This window comes from Magnolia sinica, chromosome 12, assembly GCF_029962835.1.
Source record: "Magnolia sinica isolate HGM2019 chromosome 12, MsV1, whole genome shotgun sequence".
NCBI classification, from domain to species: domain Eukaryota; kingdom Viridiplantae; phylum Streptophyta; class Magnoliopsida; order Magnoliales; family Magnoliaceae; genus Magnolia; species Magnolia sinica.
In genome coordinates this window covers 33,899,701-33,926,976 of record NC_080584.1, presented here as the reverse complement: position 1 = coordinate 33,926,976, position 27,276 = coordinate 33,899,701, and the positions used below count along the sequence as shown (strand labels likewise).

General features: G+C 40.4%; 1 protein-coding gene and 1 non-coding gene across 5 annotated transcripts in view; both read right to left on the bottom strand.

The window, feature by feature from the left end:
- Positions 1 to 2,511: 2,511 nt before the first annotated feature.
- LOC131221209 (mitotic checkpoint serine/threonine-protein kinase BUB1-like) overlaps positions 2,512 to 27,276 on the bottom strand; it is a 69,301-nt gene continuing 44,536 nt past the window's right edge. The window contains exons 12-15 of one of the 4 annotated variants that reach the window (XM_058216389.1): positions 19,144 to 19,198; positions 18,929 to 19,063; positions 18,723 to 18,844; positions 2,512 to 2,928 (exon numbers count right to left, since the gene is read on the bottom strand). In XM_058216389.1, coding sequence (XP_058072372.1) covers positions 2,733 to 2,928; positions 18,723 to 18,844; positions 18,929 to 19,063; positions 19,144 to 19,198 — 508 coding nt within the window. In that variant the 3' untranslated portion in view covers positions 2,512 to 2,732. Of the gene's footprint in view, positions 2,929 to 16,110; positions 16,362 to 17,996; positions 18,525 to 18,722; positions 18,845 to 18,928; positions 19,064 to 19,143; positions 19,199 to 27,276 lie in introns of those variants that run through there. The other 3 variants (XM_058216390.1, XM_058216393.1, XM_058216392.1) reach the window with 3 other exon arrangements.
- On the bottom strand, positions 4,291 to 4,362 carry TRNAN-GUU (transfer RNA asparagine (anticodon GUU)). The gene has a single exon. It is a non-coding gene; the product is annotated as a tRNA-Asn (tRNA).

The following is a 27,276-nucleotide window of genomic DNA, read 5'->3' as shown; positions in this document are numbered from 1 at the left end:
TCTCTCTCCCAAATACATTGCGTGCTATGCTACATGACTTTTAAATGAGTAGTTGTCCTATATTTTAGCTTTCTTTTTTTTAAAAGAAAAAAATGAAGTTCTTTATAATGAATAATCACATATATAATTAATAAAATCATAGATACAAAAACTAAGTCCTATATTTAAATATAATAAACTAATGTAATAACGAAAATATTAGCACGTATACACCCGACCAACCCGATCAACCCAACCGAGCTCGCTTGGGTTGGGCTTGGGTTGAGAATTCCCAACCCGAGATTGGGTTGGGTTGGGTTAGGGTTGAGGTATAGGAACCTTCGGTTGGGTTAGGGTTGAGCACCAACCCAACCCAACCCGCCCGACTTTCAGCCCTAACTTGAACAAGTTGCGTCGGTGACAAAAGGTCAGGGAAAAATTACTTTTCCATTGTTTATCAATGCCAAAGACAAGTGGGCCCGGATATATGACTGTCATACGAAGGTTTGAACGTCATTGCTAAAGAGGTGGAACAATTTGCCCTTAATTCGGCAGCGCACAGGAGGAAAAATCCATGAAGAAATTTTACTATTGGTGAATCATGATATCGCCCTCCAATTTTGAATGGTGATGGGAAGTGGACCCCATCACTTTAGTCAACATCCGGTGATGAACAGGCATTATCGATACGGTTCACACGTTGTTCTCTTGTTACAAAAGTGTATTAGTTACTATTCACTACAATGAAATGGGGTTACGTTTGATTGAAGTCATTTTTTCATTTCAAAGGAATAGAAGCTAAGTCGTGCGTTGAAGTAACGATGGAAAAGGGAGAATTTCAGTAGTAGTTCACAGTAGGTAAGACGTCTACACAAAGCAAAGAAAAAAAGAGCATACATCGCTTCAAGAAGGGACTTAAATTTTAATAGATGTAAGTTTTTTTTTTTTCTTTTGCTTGTAGTGATGCATAGGTGGAATGCTGTGTATATGCTATATTCCAAATAATAAAATCGTACTAAGACTATAGTAGCTATACAGTCAGTCAGTTGCCAGCAAAAGAACGGCTAGAGCAACGCCCCAATTTATCCTTCAAAACCCATGAGAAATAGATGATTGGAGTAATAATCTTTGGCCTGTAGCCCTTCCCATGGTGGCCCAGTAGATCAACGGTCCTTATCACTAGAAACGTTTATCAAACTTTCATGCAGCGACGTGCATACTGGCATTACTCCACCTATATATTGATAATAAAATCAGTGAAGAATCTCTCTCTCTCTCTCTCTCTCTCTCTCTCTCTCTCTCTCTCTCTCTCTCTCTCTCTCTCTCTCTCTCTCTTTTATTTATTATTTTTTTAACTTTGGTACAAGGATGAATCTATTACTCGGAATAATCTTGGGAAGGTTGTAGAATCCTTTTCATCCATGCAAAATTCCACGGGATAAGTTTAAAACCTTCCCAAGGTCTACGCATGTGTTGATGTTTTCTTAGAGTGAGAGACATTTCACTTCTCAGTAGAATGTGTTGTTGCATCTGGCCCTGGAGAGTCACCCTGGATTTTAAGTTGTACAAACAAAGTTAGAACTAGAATACTCTTGTATCATGGTTTTACAGCCATATCAGGTGCCTAAGTAGACATTTTAGTTGGTGAACAAGGAATCATGATTTCTTTTAACAAACCCAGATTCAAGAAAAATGGCATTGCATTCCTCAAATTGGTCTAAGCCTCTAAAGGATGGGTACATATTGTAGGTTTAATCAATTTAGCATGAATGGTTATAATAAAGAGATGCAATTTTTTTAATTATTTCATGATAAAACTACAAAAATCTACTGCTTTAAATACTAAGGAATTTGTTAAATTTGAACCATCTATTCTTTAAAAAAAAAAAAAAAAAACCCCTTACCCATGCTTTCAATCACAAATTTTGCCAAGTAGACCCATGTTTTTCCATTCTTTTTTTAATGACTTCCTCCTCTGTACGTGTGTCGCGAGCTTAGAGATTTCATGTTTCTCATGAGAGATTTCAGACTAACATGTATGAGATTGGGGTTCTTGGGGGTGCCAATGTAGAGATGTCATTGACATGTTTAACGGCTGGTTACCCCGCATCTACGATTGTTAACTAGTTTTCTGGCCAACATAGCCTTCAAGCCAGGCTCACACACTCATTAGGGTAAGAACTTAGCTTAAGTATTGTTTAATTGCTTTTGTTTGATTGATATTTTAGAAAGAGAGAAGAAATGGTTAAAGATATGAACCCAACGAATGCTTCCCTGTTGAAAGGCTTTTATTAATTTGGGAACAAAAATGCATTTCAGGATGTGATTTGACACAAGCACTCAATTACAATTCTTGAGGAAACCCCTTGGTTATAAGTGATAAATATTGGCAATATCGATACATTGGTGATATACGCGACAAATGATTCACAATTGAAAATATTGGCGATATCAACACGTTGGTGATACTTAACAATACATTGCTTATACTTCGAATTTTTTATATTACCGGTGTTATCGGTATCACCAAGCTGAAGATAACAATATCAAAGATATTTCAATAATATCGGAGATAATTTGAACAATGGTCTAAACCCAATTCATTGGTGAAAAAAAGTATAGAATTATCTAGGACCTTTACAACAAACAATTCACTTGAGCATGGAATTAAAAGAAACATGCCATGCCATAATGGAAGAAGCACAACTCTCTTAGCAACGCACTGTAGGAAGACAATCGATCATATACATGGACTAAGTAGCAGGACACAGGGAAGCTTGTTGCTTCACCAATAACATCTTCAGTTTCTTTATCTGCTGGGGACTCCCATACATGTAATCTTCAAAAGATTTTCTCAAACTCCGCAGCAACACCATGTAATTATCACTGGAGGAACTGATGTTAAGCAATTGTGTAAATAGACTTCTCCACAGATCAACATTCCAATACCTGGAATTCATGTTTACATCAGAACTTATAATCATACTTGCAAAGGTTGAAGGAAAACAAAAGAATCATAATGTATGGTTTAGAGTAGGGTGGATGGGCTAGGAGCAAGGTTTAAGAAATCCAACATGCATCGACCTGTAGAGGTGTATGGAATCCGTATTGGCCTGACCCAATAAACATTTTGTACGAGAATATTGTATTGGGTATTTTGGTGGCTGTATTGGGCCGTATAGGTAGAGCTGTACACGAGTCGAACTGAGTCGAGCTTGGCACAACTCGACTCGGCTCAGCCACTAGCTGACCCTAGCTTGAACTCAGCTCAGCTCGGTCCTCTAGCCTGACTGGCCAGCTCGACTTGGTTCGGTCAGCAACTCGGGCCAGTTCGAGCCTGTGCAGTATTTTCTCAAACACATGAAGTGCACCTTCAATTTCTCACAGTTTGCAAAACAGCAGCAGCCATTTACAGGTATTTCATCAAACACTCAGTAGGCAGCATCAAAATCAAGATCCAAGGGTAGTTTTATCACGTAATATTTGTTTTTTTTGTAGTGATTTGTTTCATATCCATACGTTCCTCGCCACCGGCCGATACCACGGAGAATGTATCCACCCGAAACAACACTTTGTTGAGTCATTTAATAAAACACTTGGCGAGCAACATCAATATCAAAATAACCGAGTCACCAAACTAGTTCGATCCGAGTCAACTCGAGCTCGGCCAGGCTCAAACTCGGCTCGAAATTTTTTCAAGCTTCAAAAATCAGCTCGACTCGGCTCAAATTCAGTTTCGAACTGAGTTGAATTGAGCTTTTTCGAGTCGAGTGAGTTAACCGAGCTAACTCGGTTCATGTACAGCTCTACGTATAGGCATTATACTCCATACTTAAAAGGCCTAGGCCTTTAGAAGGGCCATTTATTCGATTTTATCATATTTTCCCCTTTCCACCTATTTTCATTCCAAAGATAGAGGCAGAGTAGAAACTCACTTTAAACTATATTCAAGCCTATTTTGGAGATGAAACTCATAACTCAAGCATGAAGCAGTGGACCATTTTCGGGAAAACAAGAAAATTAATAAACCATCACCTTCTTTTGTTTTGTTCTTCTTCTTTCCTTTCCTTGTATTTAAACACAGTGAAGTGTGAACTGACAGCGGGGTGTACTAACAAGCTTATAAAAATTAAAATAAAATAAAAAACAGTGGGCCCTAATCCACGAATTCATGCTTGATTTGTGTTTGATTAGGATGTTGATCTTCCTAATTTTCACGTTTCTAACCATTTTTTTGCCAATTTTCAACCAATTAGAATTGTCATCACTAAACAAATAAATAGTGATTTAAACACTAAGAATTCATCAAATCTCCCCAAGTAGGATTCGAACCTACGACCAGTCAGTTAACAGCCAACCGCTCTACCACTGAGCTACTGAGGAACAACAGGAGATTAGATCTCATAGAGTTCAACTCCCGTTCTCAACCCATGACCAATATGAGCCCGAAGCTTCCTTCGTAACTCTCAAAACTTCTTCGTAGTGGCTCCGTTCCATGCCTCATTTCATAGGGAACCTCAAAGTAGCTCTATTTCATTATATTCCATGCATATCCCAATTCCATTCATTTAATATCCCTTTGGTGTCATTGACATATCTTCTTCGAAGATACATCGTATTGCCTTCATTGATAATAACTAAAAATCTCGGCCGTATGTTATTATTTCAATTCCCCGAGTGGTACGAGGATTGGAAGGAGTGGAATAGAGAAATGCATTTAACATCAGGTTCGGCGGGGTAAATGCATTAAAAAGGGACAAATTTTAGCGGACGGTGCGGCTACAGTTGGTGGTGAACTTGCTTTGGGAAAAAACGTAATTTGTTTGAATTCCGCGGGGTTGTTGGCTCTGATGGGCCCATACTCCAATGATGTTGGGTTAATAAATAAGAGTATGTAACAAAACCCATTGCAGTAAGAATTGACGATCAGCCTAAGAATGTTTGGTTGTGAAATGCTTTAGGGATTTTTACCGCAAAATTCTTCCAAAATTCAGATTTTACCAAATAATGCCTCCACAAACCGAATTTACTAGGTAATGATGCTCAGGGAATAAAATTACTAAATTACCCCATAAATTTTTTGAAGTGATAAGTTGAAAATTGTGGGGCCCATATGGTATGTGTATTACATTCAACCCGTCCAACAAATGCACCCCAACATGGTAACATGAACAAAAGATCTAGTCAATAGAATCATCAGATGGATTGTACATGAATTTGGATGTTTTTGGGCAGTGTATGTTATTTTTTATGGTATGGGCACTTTCTAGTTGGATTGGTGTAGGGACATATGATGGCCTAATCTTAAATGCATGTATAATCAGGATGAAGAGATTCAAATAAATAAATTAATCAACTAACTATTTTTAATCAAGGTGATTAAGCAAACCTCAACACAAAGATGAAATCATTTCGTCCGGATCATGCCCCTTAGCATAAAATCACATAAACAGTAAAAAAAAATGGACCTAGGGATATGAGGATATTCCAGATCTATCATAAGTCGGTCCATAGTCAAGTTTGGATCTGATTATTCTACTAGTCATCCCTCTTTTCCGTTCAAACCAAAGAGAATATCTAGGGAGGAACGAAAGGGATGAATAAGAGATAGGTTCGAGATGAAAGAAAGCACGAATTCTAGGGCATCAAAGAAAAGAAAACGGTTGATTCTTATCTTTTCCTGCACCTCGAAGATTTAAAAATAAGGAAACCTAAAACTGGAGTGGAATCCTTAACACCCAAGGGCCAATCCTGAAACCCTAGTCTCTTTGATAAAAAAGAACATACGAATTCTTATTCATTCTATATATTAAAATAGGGTTTCTCACGGTGTATATATAAAGCCATGCGAAAAGTAAAAGTGCATTAAAGCCCTTGAAAACAAGAAAAATAACAAAAAGACGATTTTTTTTTAATTTTTTTAAGTGGATTAAAGCCCCTGAAAACAAAGAAAAGAACAAAAAATAATATACCTAAAACTAAAACACCCACACGACAGGGTGTGAAATCCGCCCCATGGGCCTGTGGTAAGGGTGTGGTCATGCCACTCCTACACTCGTAGCACGTCAGAAAATGGGTCTGATGGACCCGGCGTCCATCCGCATCAACTCCTTTGCTCTAGTGCTTTGTCGGCGATGCCTCCTGCTCTAGTACACTCTAAAGGGTGCATCACTGATGTCCACATCAATTCTCCCCGGGTAGGAAGAGTTCGCCACTGGTGAAAGTGAACTTCCGTATCTCTCAAGCAAATCGGGGGCGATGCACTGTAGCTCTGTCTCTATGATCCAAGAGTTATTTGTAACGCGACTGTTCCTCCATTTGACTAGGAATTTCTGGATACCCCCGGATCAAGTGGAAACCGCCTCGGAGTCCAAAATTTCATCTATCTTGTTTATTCTCGGTGCGGATGGAAGAGAATATAAGACGGATACAGGAAAGTCAGGTTGTGGCCAAGGTCCATATATAGGAGAGTCTAGGAAGAAAAAGGTGAACTGGTAGATAAAGGTGTGGCTCGTGATAGGGAACTAGATTTTCCACATTAAATGTGGAACTGATGCCCATAGTAGTAGGAATATCAACAACATAAGTATTAGACTCCAACCTTTTCACAATTTTATGTGGGCTTGTGCTACGGGCATGAAGCTTCTTCACGGATCCAGGTGGAAACCGATCAGACCTAATACAAACCATGACGTCAGCTCCAGGTTGAAATTCCCTAAATCTCATGTGAGTGTCAGCAGAATGTTTATAATGTTCGTTACTTGAATTAATCTTCCTCCTGATCTCACCATGTAATGCATGTATATGCTGGGCGAAGAACTCTCCTAACACTGAAGGACGTTGTGGGGTAACCATGGGGATCAAATCTATGGTGGCTCGGGGTCTAAGACCTAAAACAATTTCAAACGAGATCATTCTTGTAGACCTATTCACTAAAGAATTATACGCGAACTCTGCTGTAGGAAGAACAATGTCACAGGTCCTATGGTGGTCTCCAACCAGACATCTCAACAAATTCCCTAGGCTACGGTGCACTACCTCTATTTGACCATCCAACCGGGGATGATATGCTGAAGAAAATCGGAGCCTTGTACCCAAAAGATGCTATACAGTCTTCCAAAAATAACTAGTGAACCTAGTATCTCTGTTAGACACGATGGATCTGGGTACTCCATGAAGTCGCACAACCTCCTGAAAGAATAACTTAGCAACGTGGGAAGCATCTGAGGTCTTATAACAGGGTAGGAAATGGGCCATTTTAGAGAATCAATCAACAACCACGAGTATGAAATTGTGCTTACAAATAGTCTTGAGAAGCCTAAGCATGAAGTCTATACTGACATCATGCCAGAAGGCATGTGGAACTAGCAAATGAGTATATAAACATGTATTTTGTTTCCTCTGCATTGCCAGTTGACATGTCCGACACTGCCATACTATTTTACCCACATCTCACTGGAAATTAGGCCAATAAAAATGATCAGACACAAGGGGAACTGTTTTATCTCGACCAAAGTGACATGTCATCCCTCCAGCATGTAGCTCCCAAACTAGAAAACCACGGAGGGATGTGCGTGGGATATAGAGCTTGTCACCTCTAAAAAGATATCCATCTATAAGGACGAACTCTGCACTCCTCAAGGGCGGGTCACTAGACAATGACGCATAAATGATCCCAATATCAGGATAGTTTGAATACTCACCCTCGAGTTACTCAAATCTTGTAACTTCAATGCTCATGAACCATAGCGTCAAGACAAACGGCTAAGCGCATCAACAACCTTATTCTCTTTTCCGACCTTGTGCTTAAGCACAAATGTGTACTCTTGAAGAAATTATGCCCACTTGGCATGCCTAGGGCTCAACTTCTTTTGACAGCTCAAATATTGCAAGGCCTCATGATCAGAGAACAAGACAAATTTTTGCAGTAATGAATAATGCCGCCAATGGCACAATGATTGCACAACTACATAGAACTCATTGTCATAAGTGGAGTTGTGTTATTTAGCCTCGTTCAACTTCTCATTGAAAAAGGCCACAGGATGTGTTAGAGCATTAAAAAATAAAAAATAATAATAAAAAAAAAAAAGAGGTAGAAGAATTTGAAATCCCTCAAAGAATAACGATTGCGCGAATGAATTGGCAACAAAATGCGGCGAGTTGCCCGCCACGCTAAAGAGGAGAATTGCACGGTCACACAATGAAGCAATATGTCTAGAAAGGGGCTTGGCTTTGAATGTCCAAAGTTGAACAGAATGCCCATCGTGCGCCACTCAAAGAAACATAGTGCATGGTCATGCAATAGTAGGACATTGTGCGGATTTAGGGCTCACACGTGTGGTGGCCTATACAGTGTTGTCATGTGCGCTCGCATATGCGCATATTGAAGCAGCAATCACATATGCGACAGTGGCATATGTGATTTCTGCACATATGCGATCGCATATGCCACATGTGCGAGAATATGCGATTGCATATGCGATGTATGTGATCGCATATTCGCCAACGATCAGAAATCTGACCATTTTCTGACCGTTGGGATTTTTTTAAAAAAAAATCTTGATTTTTTTTAAAAAATCTTGATTTTTTGTCTATAAAATGGGATTTTAAACTCCTACATGCAATCAAAGTTCAAACTCTCTCTCTCTATTTTTATTTTCTACTCTCTTACACTCTCTCTTACATAATTCCAAGCCCCAAGCTCCACTCCATTCATATTTCTTTCAAGTTTGAAGTTTCAATTAAGGGATATAACTACAAGGATTCAAGAGACAAGACAACTAAGCTCCATCCATTGAACTCTCTTTCTAATTTTTTCAAGTTCTAAAGATCATCAATTCATAATCATATTCACACACCCACCACTCTCTCTTTCTATCTTTATTTTTATCTCTCTGTTTTAAAGTTTCTTTACATTCAAGAGACTCAAGACAAGAGTCAAAGAGTCAAGAGACTTAACTTTACATTAGTACATTACAAGTTGCAAGTTTAATTTATTATAGTTTGAGTTTCTTCCAAGTTCTAAGTTCTAACTTTCTTTTTTTAGTTTGTTACTTTGTTACTTACAAGTTACAAGTTAGAACACAACTTACAAGTCTACAATATTCTAGAATCAAGAGTCAAGACTTAAGGGTCAAGGCAAAAGTAAAGACAAGAAGTGAAGAATTTATGTTTTTGTAAATTTGTAATTGTAATTGTGTTTGTGTGTAAATCTCTCTCTCCGCCCTCTCTTTTACTACAAGTGTAAGTTACTAAGTGTAACTCTCTCTCCCTCTCTCTCTCTCTCTCTCTCTCATCTCTTTACTCTTTAGTATCTTACTTTACTTTAGTTTTTACTTTTTAATACTAGCAAGTAGCAACTTACAATCAATACACACCACCAACATAATGTCTTCTTCCCAATCTTCGTCTTTGAAACCCAAGTCGAATGACCCGGGTTAGAAGTATGGGCATTATCGTAGTGTTTCGGATAAGACTCACATATTATGTGAGTTCCGGTGGCATTGCAAGGCATAAGCAACACCTTGCACATTTACCGGGGTCAAATGCAAAAGCATACGACAAAATTACTCTAGAAATCTGAAGGAAGATCATGGAGTATATGGAAAAACAGTTAAGAAATAGATGCAATAGTGCCCTACATCAGGAGGAATATTTGGAACAAGATGCATATGAAGATATAAACGTAATTAATGCAGATGAAGCTAGTCCCACTCCCCCTACTTCGACAGGCCGGTCTAGACCACAAGTACAACCAACGGTCTCGAAAAGAGCCCAAGGGCATGAGCCCATGGATAAATGGTATAGACCACATCCCGAGGATGTGATCGACCAAAGGGGTCGAGGCAAAGAGCCGGCTCAAACAACTTTAGAGAACCGGTATAAACAAAAAGATAGGAAAACCACTATTCAATATATTGCTAAGTGGTTTTACCAAACCGGCATTGCTTTCAACGCCGTTAAATCGAGAAGCTTCAAAGTAATGGTTGAAGCTATAGGTCAATTTGAACCTGGGCTTAAACCTCCTTCATATCATGAAATGAGGGAGACATGCCTGAAAACTGAAGTTGAATATACACAATCCTTCATAACTGAATATAAGGAATCGTGGAAAATATATGGATATTTACTAACGGCCGATGGATGGACCGATAGATCCGGTCGGTCTCTCATTAACTTTTTGGTAAATTGTCCAGCTGGGACAATGTTCTTAAAGTCTGTGGATGCATTGGGTTATTCAAACACAAGAGAATACTTGTTTAGTTTACTAGATAATATAGTTGAGGAAATAGGTGAGGAATATGTTATACAAGTAATTACAGACAATGTAGCCTCGTCAAGGTATCCTGTATCCATTACGATACGGCCGTATCGGCCGATACGTAACGTTAATGGCGATACGGGGTTGAAACGGGTACCCCCCCCCCCCTCGATTTTGTGACCGTAACGGCCGTTACGCCCGTTACGGGCCATAACGGCCGTTACGTCCCCGTAACGGCTGTTACGGGCTAAAGAAAATGAGGGAAAAAAATGGGAAAAAAATCATACTTTTTTTCCTTTCTTTTCTTCTTCTTCTTCTTCTTCTTCTTCTCGGCCTGCTGCGACCCTGTTACGGCTGCGGCTATGGGCCTCCTCCTCCTCCTCTCTCTCTCTCTCTCTCTCTCTCTCTCTCTCTCTCTCCCTCTTTCTCTTTTCGGTTTCCCTCTCTTTCCCTTCTTTTTCATTTCGCATCGGAAAAAGAAAATCGTAAGGGGATTTGGCTAGTGTACCACACACCAGCTATATAGCTGTTGTAGATACGTGTCACACTAAGACGAGCGCTAACACTCCTCGAGTTCCGAGTTGTACGAACGGCTCAAAGGAGATCAAAGTTACATGGGCTCCACAGTGATGTATTTATTATATCTACACCGTTAATCTATTTTTAGATATCATTTTAGAGCATTATCCTAAAAATGAATCATATCCTAAGATCGTTTGGACCACACCAAAAATAGCAGCGGAGATAGTGATTTTCACCGTTAAACAATTCGTAGCCCCACCATAACATTTATTTTCCATTCGATCTGTTAATAAGGTCAAAAAGACCTGAATGAAGAGGAAAAACAAATTTCATGTTGATCCAAAACTTCTGTGATCCTAAAAAAGGTTTCAATGGTAGACGTTCAATCCCCCACTACTTTTTGCAGTGTGGTCCACTTGATAATTAGATCTGTATTATTTTTCATGTCAAGCCTTAAGACGAGCTCGTCAAATGAATGAACGGTTTAGATATAACACATACCTCATGATCAGACCCACAGGACTTGCTGACGTCCAATAAATGGACTGCGTACGAGTTACGCAGCACGTCCCAAAAGTTAATAAAATTTCCACGTGGGCCCCACCATGATGTATGTATTTTATCCATGCCGTCCATCCATTTTGCCACATCATTTTAGGTTATGATTCAAAAAATTAGTAAGATCCAAATCTCAGGTGGACCACAGCATAGGAAACAGTGGTTATAGAATGCTCACCATTAAAAATTTCTTAGTGTCCTCATAAATGTTTATTTTCCATCTAACCTATTAATAGGGTCACACTGACGTGGATGAAGGGAAAACACACATGTCAGCTTGATCTAAAACTTTTGTAACCCCAATAAATTTTTAATGGTGGTCGTTTAATTATTGTTGTTTCTTATTGTGCGGTCCACCTGAGCTTTGGATTTGCCTCATTTTTGGGCTCATGCCCTAAAATTATTTGGCAAAATGGATGGATGGTGTGGATATAACACATTCATCACGAGTGGGGTCCAAAAAACTTTGACACTCGCGTGCTACACTTCACAATCCGAGTCTACCTAATTCGGACCCTTAAAAAATTGTACATGAGACATGTATTAACTTAAAATTTACCAATTAAATTATGGACTGTAATTGCTAACTCAAAATGCCAAAATCAAATTGTTTGAATAGTTTTAATTGTTAATTTGTGGACGCTTATTTTTTAAAATGGGGCCTTTTGATTTTATTTTTTTTCATGATTCGCTATCCAATAAATGTCCACCAATGCACAAGTGGGATAATGCAAATAAATTGCATGAATTTGAGGCTGATTTGGGGGCATGGATTGGTCCTCCAAGTCAGCCCCAAATTGGCAACGCGATCTACATGAATTTAATTTCATTTTTTAAAAGAACTATTGGGAGAAATGATATCAAATTGCTAAGTATATAAATTAGATATTTAGAAAATTAAATATATGAATTTTGTAGTCAAATTCAGGTTATCTGGTTCATAAATTCATCAGACAGTCCGATACAACTTCTCACCAAAGAGTGGACCGTTACACCACCATAAACATGTTCCAATTTATAAATGAATGCATATTTGAAATGCTTAGAATGTTCCAGATTCAATCCATATTTTTTCATTATTTTTTGGCAAAAAAAAAAAATAATTTGCACCGTTACGGGCCGTTACGCCCTCGTATCCGTATCAGTTTTGGAGGTCACCGTTACGCAAACCGATACCGATACAGGACACCTTAAGCCTCGTATGTAATGGCCAAACGTCTTCTTATGGAGAAGAGGCGTCGTTTATTTTGGACCCCCTGTGCGGCCCATTGTGTTGATCTTACGTTAGAAGATGTAGGTAGGTTATTTATAAATGTGATTGCAAAGGCTAGAAGAATCATAGTCTTTATATACAAATACGCCTTTCTTCTCAGTCAAATGAGAAAACACATTCGAAGTAACTTGCTACCTCTAGCAGTCACCCGTTTCGCTACAATCTTTTTAACACTACAAAGATAACATGAAAAAAAAAAAAAAAACCTTAGAAACTTTGTAGTGTCAGCCGATTTTACAAGTGGGCCTTGGTCAAAGAAGGCTGAAGGGAAACAGGTTCAACAAACAATCTTTTCGCAAAGTTTTTGGACACAAGTGGTAAAGGCGTTAAAAGCATCCGAGCCCTTAGTCACTGTGTTGTAATTGGTGGATGAGGATGAAAAGCTTGCAATGAGTTACATATATGATGCGATGGATAGGGTGAAAAATAAAATCATGGACCATTTTAACTATATAGACCGTGACTACAAGCCAATTATAGATATTATAGATAAAGATGGGGAATTGGAGCACGTTCGAGGCGGTAAGTTTAGTAATGGTAAACTTCAATTTTTTATTGTAAGGACTAAGGCGTAAACTAAATTAATTTACCTAAATAGCTAATGTCAAATGCGCTTTCTTTCATGCAGATTCATACCAAGAAAAGGAATCGCCTTAAGCAAAAAAAGCTCGTCGACTTGGTTTTCATCCAATACAATAAAAAATTGTGAGAACGATTCCAAACTAGGAAAGAAAAGCCTGGTTTCTTTGACCATATATGCTTCGATGAGTTGGATATAGATAACGAGTGGCTCGTAGAGACGGAGGACCCGGTATTTATTGAAAATGACCTGACATGGGCGCAAGTTAAAGATGTTGCATACGGATCAACACCTGGAGAAGGTACCACTAGAAGGCGAAGGATGGGGGGGAACCGAGGGGCGAGTAGTAGCCATCAAACCATTGAAGAGATTGAGGAGATGGAAGAAGGAAATGATAATGATCAAGTTGAAGATCTACCATTGGATGTTAATGAAGTATTAGTACATGCAGATGATAAAGAAACAGAAGAAGAAGCAGTGTATGTGGAAGAAGGAGATGACTCGGATGATGATGGTAATGATGACGATGATGGTGGTGATCAAATGCCACAACGGCAAATAGATCAATGTATATAGTATATGATTAGATGAATAATAAATAAATAACTTCTTCATTTTGTTTACTTACTAAGTGTGCTGATGTTGATTGTTGACTCTTAATTGTACTATTGAATGTTGAATGCTGATATTTGTTAACTATATTATAGAATGTTGAATTGTTGATGAATGATGACTTAATATTTAATTCATTATGTAATTGATTTTATTTTACATGAATTAAATGTATTGCAAGGGCCAAGGGCATATAAAATTATTTATCTATTAACTTAGGAAAGTTCCCCCTACTTTCTTATATTTTATTCTTTTCTTCTTAATTTCTCCCTATTTTTCTGATTTTTTTTTAAATTTTCAATATATATATATATATATATGCGACCGCATATGCGATTGTTCGATCGCATATGCGCGCATGCATATGCAATCGCACACGATCACATATGCGATTTGATAACATTGGGCCTATAAATACCCCTCCCTCCTTCATTTGGGACATTCACAAGTGCGGAGCTCTGGAGAAACCAGAGGAAATCAGAGATCTCTTCCAGAATTCCTCCAGATATTTTGCGGCTCAATGCAAAAATGTAGAAGAAGAAGAAGAAGAAGAGGAAGAAGACTGTGGAAGGGGTCTGTTGCACGGTCATGGAACACATAGGCTTCATATGTATTTCGGGGGTTCTTTACAAGAACAGCAATCTCCTATGGGATTTGATCATTTCTTTTAGGATAATCATCTACAGCCGCATCCCAAGCATATCGGGAAGGAATAAAGGATCTTCAAATCTGCACAACTCCTCTGTCATTAAGACAAATGTGCCGCAAACCAGAATGTTGTCGGAATTGTCATTTGAACTGTTTTCTTTTATGTCATTGTATTCGTTGAATATACTTTGTATTGGAATCGAGGGAACTGTGAGGATGTAAATGAAATCAAGAATCAATAAAATATGTGATGATGAATGTTCTTCCATTTTATTTTATTTTTGTTATTATTAAATATAGATATCCCAATCGAAATACTTTCATTTCTTGTCGAAACAAAATGGCAACTCTACTAGGGATATCTATGTTTAATAGTAACTTCAAAATTATCGAAAAAACTTTTATCATCAAACGACGCCAAAATGGAGACTCTCAACGGGAACATCCTCCCCTTTATCTCCAAGACAGTATATTTCACTCAGTCTGTATTACTAATACATTGTCAATTCCTCCAGGAACTTCGACCTTTCCCAGCTACGATGACTTCCTTCCCAATCAACACGGTTTTCTACTTTACGCCTAATGAGTTCGTTATCGATTATATCCATGACATGCGAACATCGCATAAGACTTCAAGTAAGAAGGTTCAGTCAACTTTGATCAAGGGCGACAAGCCACAGACGATGACCGGTGTAGTTTCTGCATCACTGATCGCATAGAACAATGAAGAGGAATGGACAATTGCGTCATCCAGAAGAGCGAAATCCCGATCCCCTTTGGCCAGAAGCCTGATCCCTCTACAGACAATTAGTGGGCCTATTATGCGTAATGCAGCAAGATGGAATCCTGCATTGGCACCGCCTCCATTGTATCCAGGAGAGATTGGAATTGTTTCCTTCACTACGCAGGATTTCTTGATCCTTTGACAACCCCAATGCCAGGGGTCACCCAGGCACCACCTACAGTGGCAGTTAGATTACCAGCCTCTAAGCATGTGACTCTCTCCTCTAGACACGTGAACCTACCAATTACCATCCTGATACGCAAACTGTTGTGTGATATCATCCCTCAAGGTTCGAAATTGTTAATCCATTCTCTTAGTTAGGCCCTCCATAGCATTGACAAATTTATCAAAGTCCATGGTGTAATGGAGACCAAATCCACGACCAGTGTGCATGGGCATACACTAGGAATGACAATTGAATGGTCCTAAATCCATGTACGAAAAGGGGTAAAAACAATTATAGCAATGCAATACAACTACCTTATATGACCTAGATCTATATGGGGACTCAATAAACCTAAGAAAATGGCTAACTCAACAAAATACGTCCCCTGTGATTTTTACGATTTGGGTAAAGGAGTTTTGTAGTAAATTTTCATCATAAAGACGGATTGTCGATAGATTGACCTACGTTAAACACCTGGCTCTAATACCAAAACTGCTGCATGGACATGTGATGGCCTAACCCTAGATGCATGTATAATCAAGATGAGGATATTCAAATAAATAAATTAATCAACTAACTGTGTTCAATCAAGGGGGTTAAGCAAATCTCAACACAGATGAAATCATTCCGGATCATGCCCCTTAGCATAAAATCACATAAACAGTAAAAAAAAATGGACCTAGGGATATGAGGATATCTCGGATCTAGCATAAGTCAGTCCACAGGCAAGTTTGGATCTGATTCTCCTCACTAGTCATCCCTCTTTTCCGTTCAAACCAAAGGGAATATCCAGAGAGGAACGAAAGGGATGAAGAAGAGATAGGTTTGAGACAAAAGAAAGCACGGATTCTAGGGCATCAAAGAAAACAAAACGGCTGATTTTTACCTTTTCCTACACCTCGAAGATCTACAAAGAATGAAACCTGATACCAAGGTGGAATCCTCAACACCCAAGGGTCAATCCTGAAACCTTAATCCCTTTGATAAAATAAGGGGGGAAAAAAAAAAACATACGAATTCTTATTCATTCTAAATATTAAAATAGGATTTCTCACGGTGTATATATAAGTCATGCAAAAAGTAAAAGTGCAATTAAGCCCCTAAAAACAAGGAAAATAACAAAAAGATGAAAAAAATAAAATAAAATTTAAAGTGCACTAAAGCCCCTGAATACAAGGAAAAAAACAAAAAAACGCATAAAACTCGCGTGAAATCTGCCCCATGGCACTGTAGTCACGGTGCGATCATGCCGCTCCTGCACTTGTAGCGCATCAGAAAATGGGTTTGATGGACCAGGCATCCATCCACATCAACCCCTCTGCTCCGGAACTCTGTCAGCGACACCACCTCTGATACACTCTAGAGGGTGTACCTAGTGTTCAAAATATCGATATTGCATTACATATTGCATCCTTGGGATACAGATACGTATCGGTTATCACGCGGGATACATCGTTTGTATCGGGAAATTTATCACACTTTTTGGGAAAAATGGGGAAACATTGAGACAATGGTTGAATTTTTTAATGAAACTTTAGGGATTGTTAAAAAAAGACCTTAATACACACTTTTAAATTGAGTGCATAGCCGCATACGTGATGATCATTTCATCGAACACTCCTAAATACTTTGAAATTAGTCTCAATTGATAGCTGGTTGAAGGAAAGTTTCGAAGAAAAAAAATTAATATTTTAATTTTTTATTAATTTTTAATTAAAAATGATTTTTATTTTTTGAAAATGGACAAGGACTTGACAAATCAATAGATTAGCCTCATACATGCATGATTTCATGTTTGGAGTGCAACATTGCAAGCTCCTAAATATCAAATTTTCTCCAATTTTCCCCAAAATCAAACCACCTACACGCAAATTTCGAAATTTAAGTGTATGTGATGATCATTTCATCAAATACTCCTGAATACATCGAAATTAGTCTCAATTGACAGCTGGTGAAAGGAAATTTTTGAAAAAAAAAAAAAGAAAACATGAAGAACCAATGGGATATTGAAACCAAAGCTCCAACTCCATAATTTTTCATGCAAAACACAAAGAACCAATAGATTTGTAACCAATTGACACTAATTTAACATAATTTCAGCCAAGAAAAGGGATCGCAATTTGAAATTGGTCACCGAATCAAACATGTAGGATATATCTGCACTACCTGTGTTTCGTATCGCACATGTGGGATACAAGATACATCGTGGGATATATCGACCGATATCGTCGATATTTAAAACATTGGGTGTCCCACTGATGTCCACATCATGGATCTGTCAAAATTTCATTTGCTTGATCTTTGTTATAGGATTTATCCATTGGACGGGATGGACGCCATACACATGCAACTTGGGCCCCACAATTCTTAACTTTATCACATTTTAAAAGAGAACAAATGAGAACAATTTTGTAATTTCAACCCTCGAAAGGCACTCCACCTTGTTTGTTTATTCTTTAAAACATTATTTCGTAAAACTCAAATTCCGAAGGAATTTTATGGTAAAAATCCCAAATTATTTCGTAAAATTTAAATTCCGAAGGAATTTTATGGTAAAAATCCCAATGCTTTAAGCCAAAGATTGAGGTCAAAGACTCAAAAACTCAGCTTCTAGTAGGTTAGACCAAAATACAACATGCTTTTTTTTTTCTTTTTCTTTTTCTGATATTTTCTGCGGTTTTTGGCTAAAATGAAAATTGTCGATACCTTTCCAATATGCCCCATATAATATTGTTTTTGGGCCTGCCAAAGAGACCCTCCATTAACGATAATCAAAACCTGAGATATGAGGCTTCCTCATCTCCAGCATCTCCATTTTGCAAATGGTGAATGTCCAGAATGGTTGAAACCATTTATTTGATAGAAATCATGAAGGCAACTTGGTTGTAGCCTAAACATGAGGGGGATTTACAATACTAGCTGTCCAACCGGTTCAATTTCACACAATGCATGTAGCCGTCAATCTTTTTTCACTCAAACAGCCATTTGCAGGCGGCTAATACGATGGATAGTGGAGTCCTGATTATAATGATTATAGAATCCTAGTTCCATGTGGCAGCCTGCCAGATCAATGGTTCCATTTCTCTTAGAAATTTTCCATGTGCATATAAAATATGTTGCGTATGAACAAGCCCGGTGCCCCTGCAGATGAAGAGGCTCGCAAGCGTTTCTGACAACCGTCTTGTTTTAGATGGTAAGAAAGTATTGAAATTTGGCACGAGCAAATGAAGAAGCATGTCCATTTTCTAGGTGACTACCAATGAACAACTTCAATTGGTTTCTCCACAACAATCTTATGCATAAAAACTGAATGGATTGGCATAGATGAGTGATTGGTACCGTTTTAAAGATGATTTAGGCTGATAAAGATAACTCCCGTCTTGTAAAGCCTTCTTTTCAACAGACATGTACGTTCCATAAAGCATCATATGAACAATAACACAGAGGCCATAAGTGTCAACCTGGTTACCATGAAAGCAACGAGCCTCTGAAATGAGCAGTTTGTTTCACTAAAAAGGAGATTAATAAAGTATGTCAAGACTGACCTGAAACGTCCATGGCCTGTTTTCTTGCATCTCAACACAACGAAAGCCAGAAGTCCTACTGTCCCCCTTAAACTCTGTCCCATCAGGGAAAAGGTTTAGGTCTATCCCCCTTCCCCAGTCTACAAGGCAAAGTCCCTGCATGATGAAGTTACTATTGTCGTCAGAAATGCATACATAGCTTCAACCAGATTTTGATATTGGAGTAAAAGAATAACCTGGTCACGCCAAGCTCCAGTTCGACCATGAAAACCATCCTCACTAAGGCTATCCCTGTTCAAACAAACAAACAAACAAAAAGGAAGAAGAAGAAGATTGGAAAGATTTCCATGATCATTCAAAGCCAAATAAAGCAAATTTGCAAGACAACAAAAGTGGATGGATAGAGCCAAGGTTTCACTGCCTAGGTAAGCTTCAATTTTAAATCATCCAACAATAATCATTCAACAAATGGGGACTTGTAGAGAAACTGTGGTTTCCACAATTTGGCTTTTCAACTTCTACTAATAAAAAAAGAAGAATGGTAATAATGTTACAAGAGGAATGACTATGTATTTATGCCAAGGGTGGATATGTGGCTTATTAGTGAACATCGAGCATACAAACCATTTTCCTAGGTTTTATTTTTATGAATTTTATCACTTATTATTATGTTATGATGTTGCAGGTTAATCCCACGTTGCGTATTTATAGAAAGTGGCCTATGGCTCTTATCTTTATAAAGAAGATCAGGATCTCCAATTCTACATCTCAGTTAGTATAGACAGCATCTTATGTACCTGGAGCTACAATCAGGTGGATAAAAGTTTTTGAGCTTTCTTTTTCTTGATCTTCGTTTTTGTATCATAGTAATGGATCTAGGATTTTATTATGGTGGATTTTTTATTGTTTAACCTGATGTCGACTCAGGACAAATCTTCAATTTCTAAAATCAGAAACCTTGTGTTCTATTGGATTTTTTTTATGGTTTTTCTGATGTAGATGTGCATTGCTATGCCATGGGACTTTTGCACATCAAAAACTGGACATCTTATCTCCCTGATGTCATGTTTTGGTTTGGTTGAGTTTTCGTCAACCATGACTTGATACATGACTCAGTTGCATCCAGTGCATCTTCTGCCAAGTGAACAATTATGTTCTAGAGCCCACATCAACCAGCACTCCATGCCTTCCATCCATTTTTTCCAACTCATTTAGGGCATGAGCCCCAAAATGAGGCAGATCCAAATCTCAGGTGGACCACACTACAGTAAAACTGTGGTGATTGAATGGCCACCATTAAAAACTTTATGGGGCCAACTGTGATGTATATTTTCGTCACACAGACGGGAAGTGATGCCAAAATCCTAGGGTTTCCATTTGGGATTCCAAATAGGATGCCGAAAGGATTCAGCCTCTTCATCGGAAATATCTCCTACGACACAAATCAGGAAGATCTCAACCGGATTTTCGGCAAGTATGGAAAGACCAGCGACATTTACACACCCAGGGGAAAGGATTCCCTCTGCCATAGGGGCTACACATTCGTGTGGTTCATGTACTCGGAGGAAGCTTACGTGGCCATGGGTGTTCTCAACGGGAAAAGAGTGGATGGCAGGGTATTGGAGGTCGCCATCGCAAACCCTAGAAAGACCCAACACCCGATACAACCCTCCTTTTCAACTACATCAAAAGCTCCCCCACACCCTTCCCAGAATGTGGCTTAAAACGCCCAATCTCTCCCTCTCCAAAAACCCCCCGTCCATCGTCCTACGGGAACATCCTTTCTCGACATTGCTAAAGAAACTCCTCCAGCTTTCCCTATGAACCCAAACGGATGTAGAAGAGGTATGACCGCCCCTCATTCATCCCCGACCACCCTTTCCTTCATGGCCAACCCCAGGGAAGTTCAAATGAAACAGAAAAGCCTTGCATTAGCCCTCATAGCCCACGCAGAGAACAACCAAGTGCCCCTGATCCGCCTCACGCAGTCACTCTCCGGCTCTAGGTATTCAGCATCGGCTATCGACGTCGCCCACTTATCAGCTGACAAATTTCTGATTGTGTTCAAATCAAGAATGGAGCTCCTGTTGTTCTACTCCGATTCCACCCTTCAATCCAAGATGGGGATATCCAAAGTAGATGCTTGGAATGACAAAACATCTCCTTCAGGGGAAGGTATTTAGATCTCGTTATACGGCATCCCAGCCCAAGCATGGCTAGAGTCAGTTTTCGTCGGCCTGGGAAACACTTATGGGCAAGTGGTGGAGGTGGACAGATGCTCCATTTTGGGTCTAGTCCAAACAAAGGCAAGAGTAAAGGTCATTCTTCAGCCTGGAAGAGACTCCCAAAAGATCAGAAGCTTAGTGGTAGCAGGTAAAGAATATCCAATTTGGGGTATTCTCGAGCAGACCCTGTATCCAGAGTTTGCAGATGAGACCCCCTTGAACCGACTTCCAGACCCCTGAGCTATCCACTAGGGAATGGGTTGAGCGTGCATTTTACCACCCTCAGAATCCCCCAAACCTCCCCTCTCCCAAGAATCTACCTCCACTTAACCCATCCACACCCATAGAATCCAATCTGCATCCAAATTCTCATAGCCATGATGTTTGTATTATGCCTTCTGAGATACCTACGCCCCTGCCCCTCCAACCATTTGTCAAAATGCCCAAACCACATCGATTCCTCTAGACCAGTACGCAGTTACGATTGAACGCGTGTGCCATATCCCTAGGCCTCCCCCTGATCATGAGCTCTTCATGCTTCTTACCAATGCTAATCCATACTTGCCCCTGGATACCATTGTCAAGCCATCCACCATCTGCCCCAGCCAGGAAGTACCTGATTTTGTCCATCCCTCTCAAAACACCCATCCATCCCTATTTCCTCAATGCCTCGACCAAATTAAAACAATGCGTTCTAAACCTCAACCTGCTACCTCGGCTGCATCTCAGTCCTCCTTGACCCCCAAACACCTGGAATTTTCAGATTCGGCTAATGGGCAAAAGGAAGTTTCAGAGGCAAATCAGAGATTTGATCCCATCTACCTCACTCCACCTAAACCTCCAAAACGTTCCAGATTTGTGTGCAGAGCTCTCTCAGAGGGCCACAGCCCTCTCAAGTCAGGAACTATATTTGAAGAAGTTGAGGAAGACCCCTTGATTGCAGACTGGAATTCTTTCCCTCAAGGAGCAGAAACAAGGGGACAGACTAATCCTGAAATCATCTTATCAGTCGATCTATCGCCTTTTTTTCATAAAGGCCCTCCAGACCGTGCTCAGCCTCCTCTGCCATGTGACTGTGAGGATCAGCCTGATCTTTCTGCCCATTTAACCGATTCCCTAACCCATTTTCAGCAGGATCAAGATGTAGAACCAACAAGAGCAGCTGTAAATCCTCCACTGCATGCTAACATCGAGGCTGAGACAGAACGCAGGAATATGGTCCCAGTATCCCTTCACAGCGCAGCCCACACTGTGCGTTCCACTACCACCTCCCATATCGGGAATGGCACCAGTATGGTAGAGCAAACACCCAAGGTGGATAGCCCCAAACCCAGAACATACAGCAGAAGGATCAAGAATACTTCGGCTAGATCAACTCAAGTCCGTGTGCTGCTTCCTGTGACCTCCAACAGCAGAAAATCTAATCTTAGCTGGAACGAGAGACTAAGAAAACTCAAATGACGAGGTCTGTTGGCCAAGCAAAGTAGCTATGGATAATGTGCTAATCTGGAATGCCCGAGGGGTGGGTAACTCACCTACCATCAGGTCCCTGAAAAGACTGTCCAAGCGTCACAAACCATCTATCATTGCTATCCTCGAACCAATGCTCAGAGATGAAAAAATAATTAAGATTGGGCTCAAACTTGGCTTCCATTCTTCGGTCTCAAATGCGGCTCATGGAGGTAAAATCTGGACCTTCATCGCATCCTTTCTAACCTTTAATGTGACTGCTGTCTCAGATCAAATGTTATCAGTAGCTGTGGGAGTTCAGGGCAACTCTATCTCAGCCACTATTTCTATTATCTATGCAAAGTGTTCTAAGTCGCTATACAGGGCTCTTTGGGACCAACTTCATGTATTGGCAACAGGTCTTTCCTCGCCATGGATAGTGGCAGGTGATTTCAATGCAGTTCTTTTAGCCTCAGAGAGGAGGAGCTGGATCTTTCAATCCTCGTAGCTCGGCTGAATTCTCTGAAGGTCTCAACAGGGCAGGGATCTTTGACGCTGGTTTCACGGGAAATAAATTCACTTGCTCCAATAACCGGAGTGGGCAAGCCCGGGTTTGGGCCAGGTTAGACAGAGTATGTTGTAACAGCCATTGCCTTAGAGATTTTCCTTCGCTCTAGGTCCCACATTTGCCCAGGATCAACTCCGATCACTCGCCCCTTCTCCTGTCTTTTCCTCCCCCACTGAGGTCTTTTCCCAAACCATTTTGATTCCAAAGGATGTGGATGCTCCATGATACATTCCAACATCAGGTAAGGGACGCTTGGAATCTCGATACGGAAGGCGACCCGATGCAGATTATCCAAAGAAACTCAAGCATGTCAAAAGAGCTCTTACTTCCTGGAACAGAGATGTTTTTGGCAATGTCTTCCACAACCTTCGTAAAGCAGAGGAAGATCTAGCCAAAGCTGAGTCAGCGGTGCAGGAAGCAAACAACCTGAATAGCCGACAGGAGCTTAATCAGGCCAATTTGAACTTGCCAAATGTGAATTGTACGAGAAGATATTTTGAAAACAGAAGGCTAGAAATCATTGGCTAAATGAGGGTGACAGAAACTCTAAATTCTTCCACAACACTGCAACTGATCGGGCCAGGAGATCAAGTATAAGGGAGATTAAACTAGACGACGGCACTTTGGTAACCAAGCACGACGCCATTAAAGCAGCAGCTATCGCCTATTTCTCTGCCCTTTTAGAAGGAACTACTTCAGCTGCCCCTGATGAACTGTTGCACATAATCCCATCTGTGGTTTCTCATGAGGACAACACTGCCTTGATGTGTGAACCATCGATGGAAGAGGTTCTCCAGGCAGTTAGGGGCACCCCCCCTGATGGCGCTCCCGGCCCTGATGGATTCACAGCGGCTTTTTTCCAAGGGTGTTGGGATATCATCGGCCAAGACATCCTTTGCGCAGTCCGCTTCCTCTTCAAAGGGGGATCCCTCCCCAGAGCGTTCATGGCTACTCTATTATGTCTTATCCTGAAATCCCGATGCCAGTTAAGTTTGCTGACTTCCGACCGATAAGCTTGTGTAACTGTATATACAAGATATTCTCCAAGGTTATAGCAAACAGGCTGAGCTTAATCCTGCCAAGAATCATAGGAACTGAACAGGGGACCTTCGTCCAGGGGAGAAGTATAGCGGAAAGTTGCTCACTAGCCCAGGAAATATTCAAGGACATTGACAGAAAGGTTAGAGTTGAAACATCTTAATCAAATTAGACATGGAAAAGGCCTATGACAGATTGGATTGGGGATTTCTAAAGGTTGTTCTCAGTCGCTTTGGTTTTCTGGATCCCTGGATCAATATGGTGGAAAAATGCTGGAACAACTCCTAGTTTTCCATTCTCATTAATGGGGAATAATGCGGCTTCTTTCCCTCCTCTGGAGGACTTCGTCAAGGGGATCCTATCTCGCCGAGCCTCTTGATTCTGGCAGCCAAGGTCCTTGGTAGAGGCTTCAAACATTTGATTGATAGCAGCTCAGTTCAGCCCTTTAAGACCCGCTCAAATTGTCCATCTATCTCCCACCTACTCTTCGCTTACGATACTCTTCTTCTCGCTAACGGTGGCAGCCAGTCGTTGAATCGGATTAAAGCTTTTCTCAATCAATACCAAGAGGCCTTTGGTCAGAAGATTAATCCCTCCAAAAGCTTCTTTATTCTATCCGTCTCCCAATCTGAAACTCAAGCCAGGATCACTCAGAGAATTCTCGGATACAATCGCAGCGAAGCCCCCTTCACATATTTAGGTGTCCCTATCTTTAAGGGAAGGGCGAGGAGAACGCACTTCCACGCGTTACTAGAGAAGTTTCAGAATCATTTGGCGGGTTGGAAAGGGAAAATTCTATCTCAAGCGGGTCGCACCACGCTGATCAAACATGCCCTAAGCAGCATACCTGTCCATTACATGGCAGCAACAGACATCCCCTGCACTCTCCTAGGTGAATTAGAGAGGGCGTGTGCTGATTTCTTTTGGGGTTGGGAAGAAGACCGAAAGCACTGTCATTGGGTTTATTGGAAACTCATCTCATCCCCATTGGAGGAAGGAGGGCTAGGAGTGAAAAACTTGTCCTCCATCATGCAGGCATTCAGGATGAAAATGGCCTGGGTTATTTTATGCAGGGGAAAAGACAGTTGCTGGGCTACATTTATGAAAGAGAAATACTCAGCCGATCTCCACATGGAAGATAGTGAGAGGCTTGTCCCTAGGGCCTCGCCTCTTTGGAAAAACATTCGGAAAACCTTTGCATTTATTTTGTCCGGCTCCCGCTGGTTGTTGGGGATTGGACGGTGCAAATTCTGGCTAGACGATTGGACCGGTTTTGGGCCCCTGGAGGACTGGAAGCTTCAGTCCGCCCCCCCTCAATCGCTGCACTCCGAAGTCAACACCTTCATTGGCCCTGATGGATGGAGGGATGTGGAAGCAGCCAAGCTCCTTCTCCCGTCCCTGGTTCTCGATCACATGGTGGATGAGGGATTCGGTACCTCGAATGTGGAAGACAAGCAGGTGTGGGTCGCTTCTCCCTCAGGAGAACTTCAGGTTAGTCAAGCTTGGAAATCTGCTAGACCCCCAGGAGTGAGAAAATTGTGGGCCATTTGGGTGTGGCACTCGAAGCTGCCCCCAAAAATCTCTCTTCTTTCATGGAGGCTCATTCACAAAGCCATTCCGGTTGATGACAAGTCACAATCAAAAGGGGCCCATTATGGAACTTTTTTCAGCCGATCTTCAAGGTCTACTCTTCTAATCAAGATTCAACAGTCACCAGAGCATCAAAATGGTGGGCAGCGGCTGCATCAACTAACCAACTTCACACCCTCAAAGGCCTCATCCCCTCCCTGATTTTTTGGGAGATCTGGATGTCCAGAAATGCGGCGAAATTCGATAATATCCCAACCTGCCCAACGAAAGCCATGGCTAGAATCCAACTCTGGATCGGCCGCATCGCCCCAACCCTCCCTCTCCCAAAAACAGTTAAACGATCTTCAGCTCTAGCCCTATCTGAGTTACGAATCAGGGACATTCCAGGCATTGAAAAACAATTCCAACTGATCAAGTGGGTTAGGCCTAAATCTGGATGGGTTAAGATAAACGTTGATGGCTCCTCATTGGGGAACCCGGGCCTTTCTGGGGGGGTGGCATTGGCAAAAATAGTGATGGAAAGTTTCTCTTTGCTTTCTCGTCCGGTTTCAACCAGTGTTTGAAATCTCGGTATCGCGCGATGTATCACAACCTTGGGATAGAGATACGTATCGGTCATCGCATGGGATATATCGTTTGTATCGCGTAATTTATCACACTTTTTGGGAAACATGGGGAAACATTGGGAAAAAATGGTTGAATTTTTCAATGAAACTTCAGGGATTATTAAAAAAAGACCTTAATAAACACTTTTAAATCATAAAATCTCAAAAAAGAAGTGCACATAATAGGTTTCCTTTGTATAAGGTCCTAAACCATGCGTTGTCTGATTGAAAAAAAAAAAAAGGCAATTATATTCAAATATGAAGCATAACATTTATAAATGTATCGGGACATTTATGAAAACACAACCAATGCATTCAAAAGCAAAGGATATTGAAGAAATTTAAAAAATAATATTTTAATAATTTGTTCAGGTGGACCATAATACAAGAAATAGCAGTAATCAATCATTATAAACTTTTCATGGGCCACAAAAGCTTTAGATCAAGCTGATATTTGTGTGGTCTCTTCATTAAGGTCTTTATGACCTTACCAACAAGTTGGATGGCAAATAAAAATTCCAGTGGACCCCAAGAAGTTTTAATGGTTGGGATTCAATTACTACTGTTAACTGTGTTATGGTCCACCTAAGACTTAGACCTACTTCATTTTTGGGATCATGCCTAAAAATGAGCTTTCAAAATGGATAGACGGTGTGGATTTAAGGCACATACATTACAATGAGTCCACAATTAGGTATCCACCAAAACAGCGCCCACAAAGTGGACGCAGATTTGCTGCTGAAAACCTTTCCCAGAAAGTTTATGTGCTAAGAACCTAGATGGGGCCCACCATGATGTTTTTGATGAATCCACCCCGTCCATACGTTTGGCTTGATCATTTTAGGACATGCAACCAAAATTGAGCTTGATTTAAGAGCCAGGTGGGCCACATGA